Source organism: Crocodylus siamensis, chromosome 1 (genome assembly GCF_052110815.1).
Source record: "Crocodylus siamensis isolate JL-2025a chromosome 1, ASM5211081v1, whole genome shotgun sequence".
In the NCBI taxonomy this organism is placed as follows: domain Eukaryota; kingdom Metazoa; phylum Chordata; order Crocodylia; family Crocodylidae; genus Crocodylus; species Crocodylus siamensis.
The window spans coordinates 207,699,614-207,720,897 of NC_143395.1; the positions used below are offsets into that span (position 1 = coordinate 207,699,614).

The 21,284-nt window shown below is 44.0% G+C and overlaps 1 protein-coding gene across 1 annotated transcript in view; it reads left to right on the plus strand.

Moving 5' to 3' along the window:
* The window catches only part of SPAG17 (sperm associated antigen 17), a 354,514-nt gene that overhangs the window by 266,045 nt on the left and 67,185 nt on the right, over positions 1-21,284 (plus strand). Inside the window, exons 30-33 of the mRNA XM_090053742.1 lie at positions 588-742; positions 1,339-1,524; positions 20,568-20,692; positions 20,877-21,007. Coding sequence (XP_089909868.1) covers positions 588-742; positions 1,339-1,524; positions 20,568-20,692; positions 20,877-21,007 — 597 coding nt within the window. The remainder of the gene's footprint in view (positions 1-587; positions 743-1,338; positions 1,525-20,567; positions 20,693-20,876; positions 21,008-21,284) is intronic.

Genomic DNA, 21,284 nt, shown 5'->3' on the forward strand with positions numbered 1-21,284 from the left:
CACTAGCCATCATTGTCCCCCCACTTTACCTGTGGCAGGTTAGGGTGCTTGTATGACAGGGTTAACTGTGTAGTTTTAGTACTAGGTTAGAGGGGTATTTGTATATGGTTTGGACAGGGATGATCTGCCTCTGGCAGGAGACTAGACTAGATGACCTCTAGAGGTCCCTTGCAGCCTTACTTTTCTATGATTCTGTAATAGAAGGACATAGCAGGGTAATGTCTTTGGTACTTGTGCCTTAGGTGATGGGAAGGTAGGTTGCTACATGTCTAAACAAGATATCACTCTCATAGCATGGTGCTTTTCCAGTCAAGATACAAAAAAATTCAGTGGTCCAGTTTACATTAGGCATGTGTTCTCCTGTTCCACTGCTGATGGTAGTGAGGATTTTTGTTGTTCTAACTGAATGCAATACAGAGCCTAAGAGAATTCTAGATTGCTTTGACAATTTATGGGCAGTTGTCTTCAATGGAAGGGATTATTATGAAGAAGAGTTCAAAGTGTCTTGCTCAACAGCCAAAGACAAGGAAGCTAAGGTATAGTTCATGTGCTGTGGGTTCATATGGCTAACCTGTTTTCATTCATAGCTGAATCCACAGAAACCATCAAACGGAAAGTAAAGTGCACGCGAGTGGAGAATCCTGACTTTGCCACTGTGATAACAAACTGTGAGGACAGCACTTGTTGTACTATCTTTGGAGATGGGACATCTATTATAGCAAAGCCACAAGGAACATATAAGGTGAGAATCGCATTGATATGATAATGTAATATATATTTATGCATGAACAAGTGGTGCCTGCCAAGACTGGGGGGGCACAATTTGTGGGCAGCAATGTTGGCAGTGGGGTGGCAAGTGGTGATCGCCTACAAAAGCCATCAGTGGCTGTAGCCAGTCTCAGGGGGAGCACATGCCCACCCTATGAGTCACCTATGTGTTTATGTATTCTGAACAGCTTATCCTTGCCTTCATCTCCTCTCACCATGACCAAATCTTCCTTTTCTATGTACTTTAGAAAATCCTATCTCTTCAGTTTCCAGTCTTAGAGATCTGGGCATTCCTCCTCTACTCAGCGCAACTCCATGGATCCCCATTTACCATAGATGAAAATTCAAAATTGTTCTCATTTAAAGTAATATTGCAGGGACTGGTAGCAGTTTTCCTTCTGGACCTTGTCTTTCCCCATTTCCATCTCCACTTCTTTCAAAATGGATTCAGTACTCAAGATCCAGATCAGATTTGTCTTCCTTTTTCTTTCTGAGCTTCATTTTCACACTGTATCAAAACTCAAGATTTAACTAAGAACAGTTGACCATCATCCTTTCTTGTTCTGCTAGGTGTTACCCTTCAGCAGAGGTTGCCTTTTCATTGATGAATATTGTTCAGCAGTTTATTCCCATGAAGTTCATGATGACACGAAGTTTCACAACAGGCATGAGGAACACCAGGCAGGAATATACAATATGAAACACACCTCAGACATAATCTGTGAGGTGATGGATTCTGAAGGAAACCTATTCAAGGTAAAACACAAAACAGGAAGTAAGGCCTTTGTTTTATATTTAAGTAATTTTGCTGACCAAGTAAATTACCTTAGTAAAGAGTCTTGTGCTCTGTAGCATTAATAGGGATGATCTGATTAATATGTCTTGTGGTCGCCAAACTGTTGGTAGAGGCTGCTAATGGTTTTCAAAGCCATTGCAAGTGGCCCACATAGTGCAGAAGGCCTTTTTACCCTGCCCACCCACCTATCCCCTCTTAAAATGAAAGGTTGATGATAAGTGAGCCTAGTGGTCTATGATAAATTTTGAGGGTTCCATTGACACCAAAATTTTGGGAAATACTATGAGAGGTATCTGAGAAAGTTAGCTTGGCATGGCCAACAGGATCAGAATAAAGTGAATCTCAATCTGGAAAAGTTTTTTGGGGCTTTTGTAAAGGACAATAAATGTCACACTGGTTAGATAACATGTAGATCTGTAGCTGTACCAAATCTATAAAGTGACATTGTTTTATGTGACTTGTAGCCTGATAGGCAAAATCAGGGACTAGCTGTGCAGGACATGAAAGGGGGAGAGAGTGTAAATAATTTTCTTATAGAACCCCACCAAAGTATTCTAACTTAAATTTCTCAGACAAAAAGAGTTGAAATGGCATGATTCAGTGTTTAGACACAACTTCGTGTTGTAATTATTTATATTCTAAAAGCAAGGTATGTTTGAGCTAGGTTAATTCAAACATTTGCACACAAACATTACTTCTAGGGACCAGAAAGCTGTGTTTATTACTAAGTAGCATGATTTTTTTTTTTTCTAAACCAGTCCTGGTTTCCTAGTATTGTGTTAAGTGGCATTGTGTTTTCAAACATGTCTGTTTTGACACATCTTCTCTATACTTATACTTGCCCCCCTGTCTTTCTCTAGCTAGGCCTACCAGTCTAAACCCACCAGATAGAGTTTGACTCCGAGGCTGTAGCTCCTTAATCTTGGGGCTTGTGGCCCTCCTTTTTTTTCCCCATATGGAGCCCAGGCTCTCTGGCCTAGAGACCTGTCCACTGAACCCCACTGGCCCAGCAGCCTGGAACCACCACCGGCCTAGCCCAAAAGCACACACTAGTGCACCAGGCCCCCTTGGCCTTTTATGATTGCACTCAAGACACTAAAGAGGCCTTCTTCTCCCCTACAACCTTGTCCACAAACCACCAGTGTATCAATCAACAAATATATATATATACACATACACAGTAAGTCAGTGGGCTCTAACCACAAAAAAAGAAAATAGAAATTAAAGAAAGCAGCATGCCAGCTTACATTTTCTTCATGGCTTGCTGCTTCTGTTTCCCCACTGTCTGTGATGCTTCTCCCTGTGGTGCTGCTGCTGCTTCTCTGAGAGTCATCAGCAGTTCCCTTCTCACAGCAACTGGACCAACAGCCAAGCCTCTCTGTGGAGCTTTCACATGCAACCTCCTCCTCCTTTGGCCACTGTCTCCTACTGCCACCAAGCCCAGGGTTTTTATAGTTCTGGCCTGCCCCCTTCCAGTCACCTGACTAGCTGGCTATGTTTAGCTTTTAATTCCTACCCTGCCAGCAGGTTGTGCCTGGAAAGTTCTGGTCTTAAAGGGACTGACCTGCCTTCTGGTAACAGAGCTAGGGTTCCCTGTTACAGAAATCATCGTACTGCCTCTCAATATCTGCTTTGCTAAACTAAACAATTCAAGATCCTTTAATCTGCTTTCATAAGAAAATGTCTCCATTCCCTTAACTACCTAACTAGCATTTCTTTGAATTCATTTCACAGTAAGTTTTTTTAACATTGGTGGCCAGAACTGCATACAGTATTCTAAATGACATCCTACTAATACCTTGTACAATGATACTGATGCTGCCTATCTCTACTATATATGCACCCCCTAATACACCCTAAAATCACAGTCCTACTTCTAAATAAACCATTCTTCTCTTCACACGGCCAAAGATCATATTAGCCACCTTAGCTGCAGGATGGTGTGCTTGTAACACATGAAGGTGACAAAGTATTTTTACAGTCCTTGATGATAAGTATTTGAATGCTTCTCAAATATACTGAATTTCTTTTCCTAACTCCAAGGTGAAATGAAGGGATGGTACAGATGGAAATTTCAGGCACAGAGATGATGTAAAAATCACGGTTCGTTTCTTTGGAGGCTCATGAATAATAATCCTTTAGGCACACATTGTTGGTAACACAAAAGGTATATATTTGCAAATAGGGTCAGAGAGAGAAGACAAAAGACCACACTCTCTGCCCGCGGGGAGCACTTCTCAGCAGGCTTTTATCCCCTCTCTCCTGAGCACGTGTGCAGAAGCAGGAACTCTTACAACTCATTTCCGGTTCATACAAACATATATGAAATGACGTCACGTCATCCATCGCATGTGCATTATAATTAACTACTTAAGTATGCGGGGCGGATAGGCTTATATGTATTAGCTAATTGCGCCTGCTCAGAAAGTACTTCAGGTTACAAAAAGTTCAAACCCAAGGAAAAGATGGCAATTACTCTTATCTTGCCTGAGAAGTGTAGGGGGCATGAAAGGAAGTGTGATTTAGTGTAACAAAGAGATAGTAAATTTGCAGAACAAAGAGAGAGTGATACCTTAATACAAAGAGCCCTTAGTAGTTTCTCCTTCAATCTCTCTCTCCCACCAGGGAGAGAGCTGACAGCTGTGCTGTTCTAACAACACTATTGATAAGAGGTGGCAGCTGTGCTGTTCTAACAACACTATTGATAATGCATTTTTAATAATATTTCTAACAGAGAGATGAAAGTACAATTTTTAACTAAGTTTGGGCGCCCCATTTTGATATAATTATATGTAGTTTTTCTCAACACTGGGTGCATCTATATGAGACACTTTACTCAAGATTAGAGATACTTACAGTGCTGTAAGCATCACCATCTACACATGCAGACACTTACTGCACAGTCATTTTCCTTAATCCCGAGTAAATGTGCTACCTGTAAATACAAGTAGCACATTTACTCTCAATTATTTACTGTGCAGTATGGCACACGTAGATAGCTGAGTGGGAGCAAATGTACTCCTGGTCAGCTGAACAGCAGAGGATGGGAAATTTCTCCCTGTCCCTGGGAGATGCCTGCTGCTGGGGTGGGCTCCACCACTGGAATGCAGGCAGAAACAAGATTCCCATGCCCTAGCAGCAGAGGGCTCCCAGCCCGTTTCCCAATCGTGATAGGGGAGCAGAAGCTAGCAGATTCTTATCTCCCAACCTGAGATCTGCAGTCACGGGGCCCAGGCTAGGAGATTCTTATCTCCCAGCACCAGCTCTGTGGTCACAGGGCCAGCACTAGGAGATTCTTATCTCCCAGTGCCAACCCTACAATTGTAGGGCCTGGCCTGGGAGATTCTTGTCTCCCACCGCAGGCCTTGCAACCACAGAGCTCAGACTGTGTTCAGAGACAATTCCAGTGTTTAACCAGCAGCAGCTGAAAGAAGCTGTTACAGAACAAGGCTGAATACCTTCTAGGAAGCCTGGGCAAATATTAAGTCCCTGATCCAAAACATCAGGGTTATAGACATAGTCAAAGAAAAGAGCACCAAAAATGTTTAACAAAGAGTAAACAGCATATTTTCTTAGTCACCTTCTTAAAAATGACTGAATCATTTTGACTGCATTTGTCAAAGAAAAATTCAGCCTGAAATAGGTGCCCAGCTTAGAAAAGTTTGAAAAATTAGAGTTTGGGAAAGTTATAAACAACAGAAAATGTGATGCTATAATGGACAGTGTGAGGCAACTTAAATAATAGGTGGCACTGCCAGCCTTGCCTATAATTATTGCTGTGTATTGTTCTAGGACCAGTTTTGTTTCTGTTGATTTAAGATAAAAGATACATATTACATACCTGTAATAACAGATGCTAACTTAATGCACCATAATCAACACTATTGTGCATTAGTGCAATGGAACACTTTTTAAGTGAGGCTTGATGCCCATTGGACTAATCTACTGTGCATTTGCACATTATTACAGTTTTTGCCAGCCATGCTAATGTGCAGTAGAATTAGTCATTAAGCGTCTTGCGTAGATGCACCCAGTAGAAGTGTTTTGGGAAGTGTAGGATCAATCTTCAATCTTCTAGACCCAGCACTGAAGTAAGTTGTGATACATATCTAAGGTAACTCATACATATCTAAGATAACTCTGTTAAATGGCAAATTGTTTTACGAAACGGTCACATGAAAATTAGACAGAAATCTCCTTAACTGAATGTTGTCAAGGGAAAAGGGCAATTGTGAATATTTTCATTGTTTTCATTTTCATCGTTTTCCAAGCCAATATAAACTGATTTTCAAAAGTGAGATAATATTGTAAAAGTACATCTTTCTAGAAATATCATGCCAAAATGACAGTGCACCCACACCTGTCTGCTTTAGTTAATCTTGGATTAAAGATTTATTGGATTTAAAGGTACTAGAGAAACACAAAATGTTATTATATTATTATTGTTGTTCTGAAATTAACATCAATGCTCAGCAGTGTCCTTTCTTGAGATACTAATCTTGTTGAATATCACATTATCTGCCCACTTTTGGCACAATAAGGTCCAATTTTTAAAAAGAGGTTGTGGCAATATATTGCTGAATACAGAAGTGCCCTGGAAAGAATACATATACTTCACCACTATCATGTGCCTGCTGGCTTTGTTGCCTGTTCCTGTAGGCAAAGGCCAGATCTGTAAAAGGAGCTAAGTACCTACAAAGGCATAACGTGGTGTTGGCACTGGATTTATGACTCCAATACCTTGTTCCAGGTGGACCCAAACCCTCAGACTGACCACAATCTCTCCGTTCAATAATAGGCAAACTGTATTGGTACACAGTGATAGCAGATACGAATAATGCAAACGATCCTATATCTACTAGTCCTAGAGCTGTCACAGAAGGAAGGTATGTCTGGCCAGTACGCATGCTTCATCCTGAGGTTCTTTCTTCAATGTCAGCCTGGAGGTCGAGGCTGAGACCATCTGTCCGTGGTGGTCTCAGGTTTCCCTCTCAGGGACACTTTGCTGCTCTGAAATCCTTCTTTTTGTATTCTTTCTCTCTTCTGATGAATTTTCATCTCTGGGCATCATTGATTGGTCTCTTTGCAGTCATGATACTGCCCATGTTCTGTCCTGCAAGCACATTCCTTTATTCCAACAAACCCATCACATGCACACATCTTAATTTGATCTGTTCACCAAAACTGGAAACCCCAAAGGCTCTGCAGTTTGACACTGTGACCTAATGCCACCTTATCTCATGTTATGGAACAGTGTGGTACATGTCTTCAGTTTCCCAGCCTCTGTGTCTGCTGGCTTCAGACATAGTGGGCCTTGAAAGAAACTTTGTCACAAACAGGTTTTTTGAAACCAGTTAACCCTTGCCATTCCCCTAGATCATTATTCTAATGCAATAACTACTTTACCTACACTCCAGTTCCCAAAAGCAAACCTCTAAATACCATTTTCTAGCCATCAAGGACAGCTCAGCCTGCTGGACAGTGGCTTCACACAAAGAAGCAATGGCTATTTTTGTAACTCCCCTCACAAGGCAGGACCTTGGGCTGCTATCCAGGTCATCCTCCCTCATTTATGCAGTTGGCTCCCAAACAGTGCATATAGGCAGATAATAAGATTTTCAGTGACAGTTAGGCACCCAGGCACTTGTTAAAGTCCTACTGGGTCTGCGTCTTTAGGCATTTAAATGCCTTTACAAATCCAACCCTAAGTCACTTTTGGACAGTTCCAAGTCATAGCTGACCAAGAAAATTCCAGTTATCCCACTTAATTTTAGGAATGTCAGAGAATTGTGTACTCTGCTACCATCTGAACCAATTTGCTTTTAAATACAGCCAGAGGTAGCCAGAGAGAATAAGCTTCCCAATGATGCTGCACAAAAGTATAGCTGAAAGTGCATCTCTTAGCCAGTAAAAAGTGTGTCGATTTCTTGCTCTTAATATATTAGCACTGAAGACAATGTGGTCCAGTATTTTCAACAGGAGATTGAGCACTTATCCTGCCCATTGACCCATGTTGAGTCACTAAAGCCCCCCTGGTATGCACAATGGATGTTTTCTAATCTGAGAACCTAAATTAGGGTCTAAAAGTTTTTGTTACCTCCAATGGCTACATTGTTGCTTTCTTGTTAGTTTTTTCTGGGCATTCTCCATTTGCTGTCATGATAACGCCACTGTCCACCAGATAGTGTTTAGGGTTTGTTAAAACACAATTAACCCTTAAATGGAATGTGAAATAGGAACACAGACAACTCAGTATCCTAGAATCAAAGTTGAATTTTATTATTACAACAAGTATTATCAGTTTCTATATAGAGAGAGAGAAAAGCACTTAGTACAATGATCACACCCAATCCCAAATGTTACATTGCTCAACAGAAAAAATGGCCACTCAGTTCCTGAAGCAAAGGGTGCATCATTAAAAACACTGCTTTAATTTAGGGCAAAGTAAACCCCCATGGCATGTACACAAGGGTTGGGTCTGGTCCTTATATGCCTCTCTGGTGGTGGCAGGAGAGGGCTGAACAGTCCCTGAGCTGCAGGGAGGGGCAGGAACTGGTACTTCCCTCTGTGGCAGCAATGGTGCCCCCCAGGTGGCACCTGCCCACAGGCACCCAGCCCAGGCAGTCCTCAGACATGTTTTATTTTGCTACGTCCCAAAGTATTTAACGCGTAATATGCCACCGAACATGCAAACAGTAGTGCCCTTAACACTCAATATGCTGCCAAACGTGCAAACAGCAACACCATTAAAGCAGTGCAAAAGGGCAGTTAACTCACTTTAAAGGCCAGTTTGTGGTGTGTACAATGGCCCTATGATACTCTGGCAAAGGGCATTCATGCTCTTCCCCTTGCACCACTAACCCATATGACACAGTTGGTATTTTCTGCTGCCATTCAAAATCAGCATCACTGTTCATAAGAGCTAGAGTCCACTGAGCCACTCAGGGACTTGAAGCATGTCCTTCTTTAATTTTCCCTAGATATAATATACTTTAGAGGAGAATGGGCTGTCTGGACTATTACTCTCGCCCCTCCTACAATGTATTCCCATTTTCTCAATGCCCAAATCAGTGCCAAACATTCCTTTTCACATGGATTAAACTTCTGTTCAGGTCCTGTAAGGGTTCTTGAGGCATAAGCCACTGGCCTTTGTTCTTTTCCTTTCCCTTCCAGTAGGGTAGCACCGATAGCTCTTTCAGTAGTTGCCAGTTGCAAGGCAAAGGGTTTTGTCTCATCTGGGTAAGCCAGTACAGGAGCTTGTACCAGATCCCTTTTTAACTGAATTAAAACTGCTTGTTGCTCTGGGACCCATTCCCACTATTGCCCTTTTTGGAAGTGCCAATTTGCCTTTGAATCTGGGGCTGCCCATATAAACAAGACAGTTTTGCTGCTGGAGGCCAGGCAACAACAGTGCCTGGCTGGAAGGCTGCTGGTATTATCTGGAGGTAAGGGAGGAGCTGTAGGGGATGGTCTGGAGGCTCCTGGTCCTGAGCATGACCTAAAACTGCACCCTGCTGGGAGTGGGTGGCCTGGGGCTTCCAGTGGCGTGGGAGCCCCCAGGAAATACCAGGCCAGTTACCACCCCAGTGAAAGGCACATCAGGGCACCTTAAACACCCTTAACTCAGTGGGTAGCACCTTTGACCCTTTGTAGCGTCTGGAGGGTGGACCCCCAGAGAAAGAGAGAGGCCATAAACTTGCACCTGTCTGGACTTCAGCTGACTGGTCAATGCTGGGGCCAAGACTGGAAGGGTCAAAGAGCCAGGGGCCCACCGCGAGGAATGCTCAAGAGCTGAGGAACTGGGGTTCTGACTGGCCTGGAGGTGGGCCAGGGCTAGTGAGCCAAAGGTCCTGGGGGGACCACACCCAGAAGGGGAAACAGTTCAGGGAGCTATGCTGCTGAAAATGAAGGCAGATTTGGCTGCCAGAATGGAGGGATCATAGAGGGTTCAACACTAGGATTATGGGGCCCAGTGTGGGGCCGGTAATTGTGAGAATATCTGGATGCTATCTGTGAGGCTTGGGCTGCGGTGTAGGGGAGGATCAGAGCCGCAGATAGTGCCCCCTGGCATCAGGGCAAGAAATGGGCAGTCTCCCACTTAATTGACATCTATTAATTAATTGCCAACAATGCATGGTGGGTGAGAAGGTGGGCAGTTAGCTCAGAAACAGGTGGCAGGGCACTGGGAAATCAGCCCAGAGCAGGCCCCCTGTTACACACCCTTATTTTGTACCTCCCTTTTAGGACTGCTCTCCCTGTATATTATTTTTGCCTTTCAAATTCGAGTCCTCAACCCATAGTTTCATAGTTGGTAGGGTCAGAGGGGACCTAAGCAGATCATTAAGTCCGACCCCCTGCCATGGGCAGAAAAGGATGCTGGGGTCAAGTGACCCTGGCTAGGTGGCTGTCTAGCCTCCTTTTGAAGACCCCCAGGGTAGGGGCAAGCACCACTTCCCTTGGAAGTTGGTTCCAGCTCCTAGCTGCCCTGACTGTGAACAGGGACTCTCCCATTGCTTGCTGGTCCCCCTTGGCAAGTTTATAGGTGGCCATGAGATCCCCTCTCAGCCTTGTTTTGTGGAAGCTGAACAGGTTCAGGTCCCATAGCCTCTCCCCATAGGGCTTCCCCTGCTGCCTCCTAATCATGCGAGTGGCCCTCCTCTGGACCTTCTCAGTGCTATCCACATCCCTCCTGAAGTGCAGCACCCAGAACTGGATGCAGTACTCCAACTGTGGCCTGACCAATGTCAAATAGAAGGGGAGGATCCCCTTGGACCTGCTTTGATGCATGTATGGATGCATGACAAGGTGCAGTTAGTCTTACTGACCACATCCCCACATTGGTGGCCCATGCTCATCTTGAAATCAATAGTGACTCCAAGATCCTTTTCTGCCTCTGTGCTGACAAGAAAGGAGTTCCCCAGCCTATAGGTATGCTGCTGGTTCTTCCTCCCCAGGTGCAATATCTTGCACTTGTCCATATTGAAACCCATCCTATTCTCATCTGCCTACCCCTGTAACCTGTCCAGTTCTAGTTGTAGCCTGTCCCTCTCTTCTAGTGTGGTCACTTCTCCCCACATCTTGGTGTCATCTCAACTCAACTTGAACTTGAACAAGGTGCTTTTCACCCCCTTGTCCAAATTGCCAATGAAGATATTGAACCGTGCAGGCCCAAGGGCTGAGCCCTGGGGAGCCCCACTGCCCACATCTCTCCAGGTCAAAAATAACCCATCCACCACCACTCTGAGTACGGCCCTCCAGCCAATTTGTGACCCATCTGTGTAGCCATCAACACCACAGTTGCCTAATTTTTTAATGAGGATGGAGTGAGAGACAGTGTCGAGGGCCTTCCTAAAGTCCAGAAAGACTACATCCACCGCAGCACCTGCATCCAAGGCTTTTGTGACCTGGTCATAGAAGGCAACCAGGTTGGTCTGACAGGACTTGCCTCTAGCTTCCCCAGGACTGAGGTAAAACTAACGGGCCTATAGTTTCCTGGGTCCTCTTTCCTCCTTTTTTGAAGACGGGGACCACATTGCCCCTTTTCCAGTCATCTGGCACCTCACCAGAGCACTATGAATGCTTGTAAAGCTGTGCCGGGGTCCTGCAATGACCTCTGCCAATTTCCTAAGCACTCTGGTGTGGAGATCATCAGGATCTGCTGATTTGAACATGTCTAGTCCCTTCAGGAGTTCCATGACTAGGTCCTCACTGACCCTGGACCTGGCTGCGCCTCCCCTGGGTCCGTCTGGAATCCCAGTGGGGGGGATGTCCCTGGCCCTGCTCAGAAAAATGGAAGCAAAGAATCTGTTAAAGAGATTATCTTTGTCATCTGATGCTACCACCAGATTACCAAGCATGTCCTGCAGAGGCCTCACATTACTTGGTACCTTCTTTTTACCCCCTATGTATTTAAAAAAGGACTTTTTGTTATCTTTGATCCGGGTCACTAGTCCCAGTTCCATCTCTGCCTTAGGCTTCCTAACAGCCCCCCTACAATCTCAAGCCAAGGTGGTATAATCCTCCTTGGTGATGGCCCCTGCCTTCCATTGGGTGTACACTTCCTTTTTTGCTTTGAGACATTTATGGATGCTTTTGATAAGCCATGGGGGCTTTTAAGCACTCTTGCCCCCTTTGATCCACATGGGGATTGTCACCCTTTGGGCATGGAGAATTGTCTCCTTAAGGATCGACCACTCTTCTTGGGCTCCCAACTCCCCTCACCTCCCCTTCAGGACCTCAGTGCCTCCCCAACTAGACTTCTTACCTCATTGAAATCCACCCTCCTGAAGTCCAGGGCTTCTGCCTTCCTGCAGGCCTTTGACACCCTGCACTGGATGGGTAAATTCCAGTAGGCAATAATCGCTATCGCCCAGGTGGTTGAGCACCCACAGTCCCCTCACCAGGTTGTCACCTGTGGCCAGGACCAAGTCAACAAGGCATTTCCCCTGGTGGGACTGTGCACCTCCTGGGTTAGGCGGAGGTCCTGTAACTCAGCTAGGAACCTATGTGAGGTTCCCAGCAGATGTCCACGTAGTTTAGGTCACCCCTGATGACCACATCCCTTGACTTAACTGCCTCTGCAAGCTGACCTGAGAATTCCCAGTCCAGCTCTTCTCCCTGGTTGGGTGGCCTGTAGTAGACCCCCACCAGTAGGTCCCTTTCCCCCAACCCCCTTGTATTCTGACCCAGAGCACCTCAGTCTGCCCTACCTCAAACCCAGTGCTGTTTGCTGAGGATGTGTACTGCTCTTTCACGTAGAGCTCAACACCCCCACCTTTCCTCCCTGTTCTATCCCTATACCTATACCCCTTTACCACCCAGTCATGTGTTGGTTCCCACCAAGTTTCAATGAGCCCCACTATGTCTGGGTTTGTGTTAGCTAGCAGGAGGGCAAGTTCCTCCTGCTTGTTCCCCATACTACGAGCATTAGTGTAGAGGCATTTAAGGCCTCCTGAGGGTGCATGCGCCTCCCCCCCAACTCCTGGACTGTCTGGGCCCCTGTCTCTAAGAATTTTTCTCTATCATTTTACTTACCCCTACTTGGCCTAATTAGGACTTAAACTCCAAGCTCCCACATAGTAGGCAGAAACTCTACCACACAGCCACCAGTGCTGGTCAGGTTACTGCATAGGATCATCAATAGGTCCTAATATAACTCACCAGTGCAGCCAACCCTTCTATTAGGATGGTCTTAAATCCCAAATCATCAAAGTTATAATCTCCATTTCCCAACTGATGCACACCCTAACAACTGCTTCCTCCGGGTATAAGCTTCAGGGCTTTCTCTGGGTTTCTGCATTTCCATAAAGTACAACCAGGACAGTATCCGAGCACCTAAAAGTGCAGTCAAAATTCTCCTAGTCTACCAGTATGTCATCTCCAACTGGTTATCCATCATCCAAGGATGCCTTAATCCCTGACAAGTCCTCTGAATTACAACTAGCTTGAGCTACTTCTTGACAATCAGGAATAGTCCATCCCATCTGATCCAAACACTGAAACCCACTGAATTGCTGTATCCTTGTTCAACAGACCTAAATTCATAGCTGCTGCTCTTACCTGTTACGGAGCTAATGGAGCAGTAACAGTGACAGTCTTTTCTACCCTGTGCTGCTGCTGATCTGATGCATTACCATCTCCTACTCCCCCCACAGCTGGAGCTTGTTCCATCTTTATAATCTGCTGTGTCACTACTGGAGCCATAGGACACTGTTCCATCTTTTTCTTCACATCATGCAACTCCTTCCTCAAAGGAACATAAGAACTTAAAGCTTTTGCATCTTCAGGTAGATCCCTACCTTCACTAGGGTCCAGGGACTCTGGATCCAACCAAATGTTTTCAGCCCAGTTAACAGGTTGCCTTAAACCAGCTGTGACAGCCACCACAACTCCCCACTTCTCCTGCAACTGAGCCTGAAGACTATAAATCACCTCTCAACAATGTGATTGAATACCATTAGTATTTCCAACAGTTCTATGTTTATGAAAGGGTTAATCCTGATTTATACCCACATTGTCCATGAACTGATAGCACCACTGTCCACCAGATAGTGCTTAGGGATCATTAAAGCATGGTTAACCCTTGAATGGAATGTGAAATACAAATACAGAGAACTCAGTATCCTAAAATCAAAGTCGAACTTTATTAGTATTATCTTAGCAGTTTCTGTATTCAGAGAGAGAAAAGCACTTAGTACAATGATCACATCCAATCCCAGATGTTACTTTGCTCAACAGGAAAGACACCCACTCAGTTCCTGAAGCAAAGGGTGCGTCGTTGGCTGGGGCGATCCAGACAGTTGTTGAAAGCTGGATTCATGATGACAATGATGATGACAACACACACTTAACTTTCTTGCTCCCTCTTTTATGTTTTTCTTTAACTTGACTCCTTTGACACCTTGCTTTCAGATTGGTCTCTCTGCTGTCAACATATTGTCCATAATTTATCCTGTCAGCATATTCCTTTGTTCAACAGACAAGCACACCTCTTAATTTGGCCTTTTTCCACTGTCTTACTTTGGGCATTGTCCATTGGTTTCTTTTATCACCTTTCATTGACATATCCGATCATTTCATTCCTCTGATTGAGCTGGTTAGTGCCACATTCAGTTACTTTGAGCTAGTAACAAAACTATCACTATGTTGTGTTGGAAAAAACTTCTCAAAGTGATAGAAAAGAAAAGAAACATCATGCAAGCAAACTCAAGGCCATAAGCTGCTTGCAAAAGGCAAAGCCAACTGATATTGCAAACACCAGCAAAATTAAAAGTTTGGTTAACAATGAGACTATACAGAACTTTAGGCTGAATATAAAAGAAAACTTAAAATAATACTCTAATTCACCACTCTATAAACTGATGCAACTTTAAAGCATAAAATATGGCAAGCTGTCCTAACACTCTGGTTTTTCTTTTTTACCCACTCTGAGAGCCTGGTTACACTAACAAGTTAATCTGAGGTAACTACCCATGCACATACTCTTACCCTGTAGGAAATGTACAGTAATACATCTCATTTTCACTGAACATGTACACAAGCAGTAACTTCAAAGTAGGCAACATGCCACAAGTTCACACCCTGTCTTACCTCACAGTAACTTCTTCACATAGCCATACCTAAAATCAGACAGCTGAAATCCAGTCAGTCCCAAACCCCTGCATTTACATTCAGTTTAATCTATTCTATTCTTTTCTAGGTGTCAGGAGTCAGGGCAGAAGCAGACTAAATTGCCCAAGTTGGCCCTGGTTCCTGAGTGGGCCTAGCTGCTTACTTATAAGCAGCAGTGTTTTAGTGCTGGATTATTTGACAATGGAGAGATGTTTTGTGGAGGAGGACTATTATCAAGAGATGGGATCCCTCTGACTAGAACTAGAAAGAGCCTCTTTGGGCATCATTTGGCTACCCTAGTAAGGAGGGACATCACATACCACCAAATTTGCACTGAGGAGAACACCAATGATTGCCACCTCACAAATCTCAAAATGGCTTTCACTCAACAAGGACACTTCCCCAGAGAGATAGATTGCACTTTTGAAAGAGCCACTCAGATATCATGTGAAGAACTGCTGCAGTAGAGAAGGAAAACCCCCATGAATCGCACTGCACTGGTTGTGACATATCACCCCTCCCTAAAATCTATATGGATAATCCTCAGACAATTGCAACCCATACTAGAAGACCCAATTCTTAAGGAGATCTTCCCAGAGCCACCCATCCTAGCCTTCAAACAAGCACTGAACCTCACTAACTTCATCACCAGAAGCAAACTTCCTACAGGCCAAAACAATGGACCCAGACTGTGCCATGACAAGAACTTTAAAACCTGCCAACACATCTCTATTACCCCCACAATTACTACACCCCAAAACAGAACCATCAGCATTTCTGGATCTTACAGCTGCAGCTCCAGAAATGTAATATATCTCATCCAATGCACCAAATGCCCTGATGAAAAATACATAGGAGAGACCAAACAACTGTGCACCAGAATGAACACACACTGGAAATCTATCAAAGATGAGACTATCCAATTACCTGTAGGGGCACCTTTCTCACACAAAAACCATACTCTCTCCAATCTCTCAGTTCTAATCGTCAAAGGTAGGGATGCACTGATAGAGATTTTTGGAGCTGATGCCGATAGCTGATTTTTAAGGAGGTATATCAACCAATACCAATCTGATATCCAATACCAGCCTGGCAGCTTGAAGACCTATACCCCTAATGCAATGTTAAATGCACATGTAGACATGCCTAGCAAGAACTTGCAGGGACAAAATCAGGAAGACAAAGATACAGAATGACCTGTACCTGGTGAGGGAGGTTAAAAACAACAAGAAGAGGTTTTATAAGCATGTTGGCCAGAAAAAAAGACCAAGGAAGCTGTGGGTCCACTGTTAAATAACCACGATGAATTCTGAACAGAAGATGCAAAGAAGGTGGAGGTGCTCCAAAAATTTTTGCTTCAACCATCACCAAAAAAAAAAAAAAAAGATTTAAATCAGTTAGCTAAACAAGAATTATTTAAATAAGGAAGGGGACAATTTTAAGGATGAGATAAGAAATGAAACAGTGATTTGGGTGGGTTTGAATAAATTCAAGTCAGTAGTGCCTGTTTAACTTTACCCCAGGACACCAAAGAAACTGGCAGGGGAGATCTTGGGCCCCTTGACAATAATATCTATATTGTCTTGGGTGATGGGCAAAAAGGCAAAAAGGAGGGTCTGAAGAACTATAGATGGTTTAGCTTCACCTCAATACTGGGGAAGTTATGGAGCATATCATAAGGATGGACATTTGCAAATATCTGGAGAAGGAAGACTGATCATGAGTAGCCAGTATGGACTTACTATGAGGTAACTGTGCCAAACCTGTTCTCCTTGTTTGACAAGGTTACTAGATGGATGGATGAATGGAAGTCTGTGGATGTATACCTGGACTTCAGCGAGGCTTTTAATAAAGTCCCATCTGACCTTCTCATAAATAGATTGAAAAAATATGGGCTAGACAAAACTGCTACAGGGTGGATGGACAACTAGCTCAATTGCTGCAAGCAAAGGGCAATTATAAATGGAGCCATGTTGGAATGACAGAAGGCTTGAAGTGAAGTCCCACAAAGGTTTCAACCAGGGCAGTCACCCTTGTAGGTAGAGTCAGGAATGAGACCAGGGATTGCAGAAGTGGGGGTCAGAAGCCCTGAGTCAGGAGCCAAATGCCAAGCCAGGACTAGAATCCAGGAATCAGAAGCCTAGTTAGCAAATCCAAAGCATAGTCCATATGGTAACATCCAAGAACAGAACCAGCTGGGATCAGGAGCCAGGAAACAGGTCCATAGAGAAATCCAAAGCCAAAATCCAAAAGCAATCAAAAAGGGTCAGGAAACAAGAAAACCAGAGACATTGCCAGGACAGGAACTACTCAGGGATTGGAGACTATTAGGTTGTGTAACAGGGCTAAGGTGCTGGAAGAGTTCCTTACAAGCAGCCCGAGAACCAATTAGAGGAAAGGACTGGGGTCATCTGGCCTCAATTAGTTTAAGTGCAACTGACCTAGTTATAAGAGCTGCAGGGCAGGAGTCTGACTAAGTCTTACACAGCTAACCCAATTACCCAGGCTGCAGGGCAAGAGCCTTACAACCTTTATATTAATGATTTGGATGCTGGAATGGAGAGCTTCTTGAGCACATTTGCAGACATCACAAAACTGGGAAGGATTGCCAACATACTGGCGGACAGGGGCATAATTCAGAAGGATCTTGACAGATTGGAAAGCTGAACTGGAGCCAACAAGATGAAGATTAATGCTGGGAAATTCAAGGTGCTACACCTCAAGAAGAAAAATCAAAAACACAAATACAAAATGGGTGACGTGTGGTTGAATGGAGCACCATGGAGAAGGATCTGAGAGTCTCGGACTTTATACAGACATTCAGAGTTTCCTGGGAGAGTCACTGCAGGACTCAAGGGCAGCCTCCTAATTGTTATCAAAAGAAGATCAAGGTGTGGCAGGTGAGATAGAAAGAGGGTTATATGAAGGACCTGGAGTGTGTGCAGGACTTGGGTGGCCCCATGGGGTGCTAGAGCCATCCTCTGGGCCCATCCTTTCACAGACTGCCATAAAGTAGAAGTGGAACACCTTTTCTGTCTTGCTGCAGAGGACAGGGTACAGATGGCTTACAGCAATATAGGTTGAGATTGGATATCAGGAGAACCTTTTCATTGTTCAAATGGTGAGGCAGTGCCTAGGGAAGTTGTGGAGTCTCCATCATTGGAGGTGTTCAAGAAGAAGCCTTACTGAGAGTGCAGGTATAAACCACCCCAATGCATAGGAAGACTAGCAAGTATGGTAGAAGGCCAGCCTGGCTTAGCAGGGAACTCTTCAGTAAACTAAATCACAAAAAGGAAGTTTATACAAAGTGGAAACTTTGACAAAAAAATAGGGAGGAATATAAAAGCATTGCTCTGGCATGCAGGAATGAAAGCAAAAGCACAATTGGAGTTGCAGTTAGCAAGGGATTTGAAGGGTACTGAACGGGTGAGGCAACCTTGTGACAGGATGCAGAAAAGGGTGAAGTGCTCAATGCCTTCTTTGTCTCAGTCTTCACAGGCAAGGTCAGCTCCCAGACTACTGCACCAGGCAGTACAGTTTGAGGAGGAGGTGAGCTGCCAACAGTGGTGAAAAAACAGGTTAGGGACTATTTAGAAAAGCTGGGTATATACAAGTCCATGGGGCCAGACAGGATGCATCCAAGGAAGCTGAGGGAGTTGGCCGATGTGATTACAGAGCATATGGCCGTTATCTTGTAAAACTCATGGTGATCAGAAGCCGTCCTGGATGACTGGAAAAAGGTAAACATAGTGCATACTTAAGAAAGGGAAAAAGGAAGATCCAGGGAACTACAGACCAGTCAGCCTCACCTCAGTCTCTGGAAAAATCATGGAGCTGATCCTCAAGGAATCCATTTCTAAGCACTTGGAGAAGAAGGTGATTAGGAACAGTCAGCATGGATTCACCAGGGGCAAGGCATGCCTGACCAACCTGATTGCCTTCTATGATGAGATGACTGGCTCTGTGGAGGTAGGGAGACCAGTGGATGTGGTAAAGCTTGATTTTAGCAAGGCTTTTGATACAGTCTCCCACAACATTCTCTCAGGCAAGCAAATGAAGTGTGGGCTAGATGAATGGACTGTAAGGTGGATAGCAAACTGGCTGGAGTGTCAAGGTCAGAGAGTAGTAATCAATGGCTCAGTGTCTAGTTGGCAGCCGGTATCAAGTGGAGTGTCCCAGGGGTCGGTCCTGGAGCTGGTTTGGTTCGATGTCTTCACCAACAACCTGGAAGATGGCATAGTGTACACCCTTAGCATGTTTGCAGATGACACCAAGCTGGAGGGAGTAGTAGATACACTGAAGGGTAAGGCTAGGATTCAGTGTGACCTAGACAAATTGGAGGATTGGGCCAAAAGAACTCTCATGAGATTCAACGAGGAAAAGTGCAAAGTCCTGCACTGGGGGTGAAATAATCCCATGCACCAGTACAGGCTGGGGGTGGCTGGCTAGGCAGCAGCTCTGCAGAAAAGGACCAGTGGACAAAAGTTACAGTGGACAACAAACTAAATATAATCTGAGAGTGTGCCCTTATTCCAAAGAAGGCTAACAGCATACTGAACTTCACCAGTAGGAGTGTTACGAGCAGGTCAAGGGAAGTGATTATCCCCCTCTATTCAGCACTGGTGAGGCCACATCTAGAGCATGTGAATGTTCAGTTTTGGGCCCTCTACTACAGAAAGGATGTGGACAAATTGGAGAGTCCAGTGGAGGGCAACAAAAATGGTGAGGGATCTGGGGGACATGACTTGTGAGGAAAGGCTGAGGGAACTGGGCTTATTTAGTCTAGATAAGAGGAGACTGAGAGGGGATTTAATAGCAGCTTTAAACTACCTGAAGGGAGGTTCAAAAGAGGATGGAGCTAGACTGTTTTCAGTGGTGGCAGATGACAGAACAAGGTGCAATGGTCTCAAGTTGCAGCAAGGGAAATTTAGGTTAGATATTAGGGAAAATATTCTCACTAGAAGGGTAGTAAAACACTGGAACATGTTATACAGAGAGGTAATGGAATCTCCATCCTTGGAAGATTTAGTATAGATGGTACAAGATGGTAAAAAGTCCCCATAGGAAATTAATGTGATCAACACATCAAAGAGCTACTCAACACAGCTCACAAAGACACTCTCATGGACCCAGAGGGACACACTTCCACCTTCAGCTCCATCTACACTTTTCCCAGAGCCTGACAAAGGGATTTTGATCCTGAAAGCTTGCAGAAAAGGACTATTTTCTTGCCATTTTCCAGTTGGTCTAATAAAAGGTATCATTTTGGAACCAAGAGTTCTCGTTTTTTGTATGTCTTTTTGTCTCAGACCAACACAGCTACCAAGTACACCCCAGCACAGCTATCACCTTCAGCAAAGTCTGTGACTATTCATAGATCAAAAATATATTAGCTAAGGATTGTTTCAATGATGTAGTAGTTTTGATGGTCAGTGGTATAGAAATTCTAATCCGTATCATTGTGGGATTGTCAATAACCATGCATTCTGAAATAGCTGCCTAAAATGGGCCCACAGAATATTTGAATTTGCCTATATGTACTTGTCTAAGTAGGAAATTACCTGGTTTGGCAAGCAGTTGTCTATTTTGTATGCAGGTGCCTGCTGGCAGGTACAGATGCATATTTTGAAAATATAACTCAAACATGTCTCCCTTAAACATGCCCCTGTATGTCTATTTTTATGTATCTGAGTTGTAGTCTCTGTTTAGCAGCAGAGAGTTAGGATTCCTGGCATGGCAGGACTCTGCCACTCATCTGCTGTTACTATGCCCATTTAGCTGCCCCACATGAAATGTGAGCAGACTGCTTCTGTGATGATGCCAGCTCACTTGAGTGCTTAGTAGCAGGTTACTAGATGCAATAGTTTGTCATTTTTTGCACTTTCCAATTTAGGTCATGGCTGATGGAAGCACATCTGTATTCATCCCCAAAATTGACTCTGGTGAAGAAGAAAAATGTTTGGCAGCAGAAGCCACAGAAGGTGGCACTTCTACCACATCCAGTGAACATGTCCCTAGGTAAAATGAATATAGTTGATAGGCTTATTTTTTCTTTATTAGTCAATTTTCGTGCACTTGATGCCACCATTTTGAAATCTTTCATTATGTCATTATCATGTTTTTTCTTATTGACTATTTAGAAAATAATATCATTTTAATATAACCTTGAACTAATCAGATTTGTGTATGGGTGGTTGCTTAGGTTCTTCGTTGTTTATGCCGATGGTTCAGGGATTGAACTTCTTCAGAACAGTTATGTGGAAGAATACCTCTCTGAAGCATATGGGGATCCAGCTACAGCAGTTTTGCAAGAGCCAGTACAAGAATGTCCAGGTGGAGATATTCCATTCCCTTTTTGTCAACTTAATACAAAAATTATTACATTAGTGAGGCCAGAATGCTCAAGACTCTTATGTGGATAGGAAAAATTATACTGAGTTTATTCACTGTGCTCAGACTCCAAATATGCCACACAGTCACGATGGTGATTGTAACTTATTCCTGATAACAGTGTATATGTCCTCCTGGTCACATCTTGAAGTATTCTAGGAGTGTGAAAAACAGAATTTGTGGAAAGATTATGGGAAAGAGCCAGTCAACTAAGTGAACA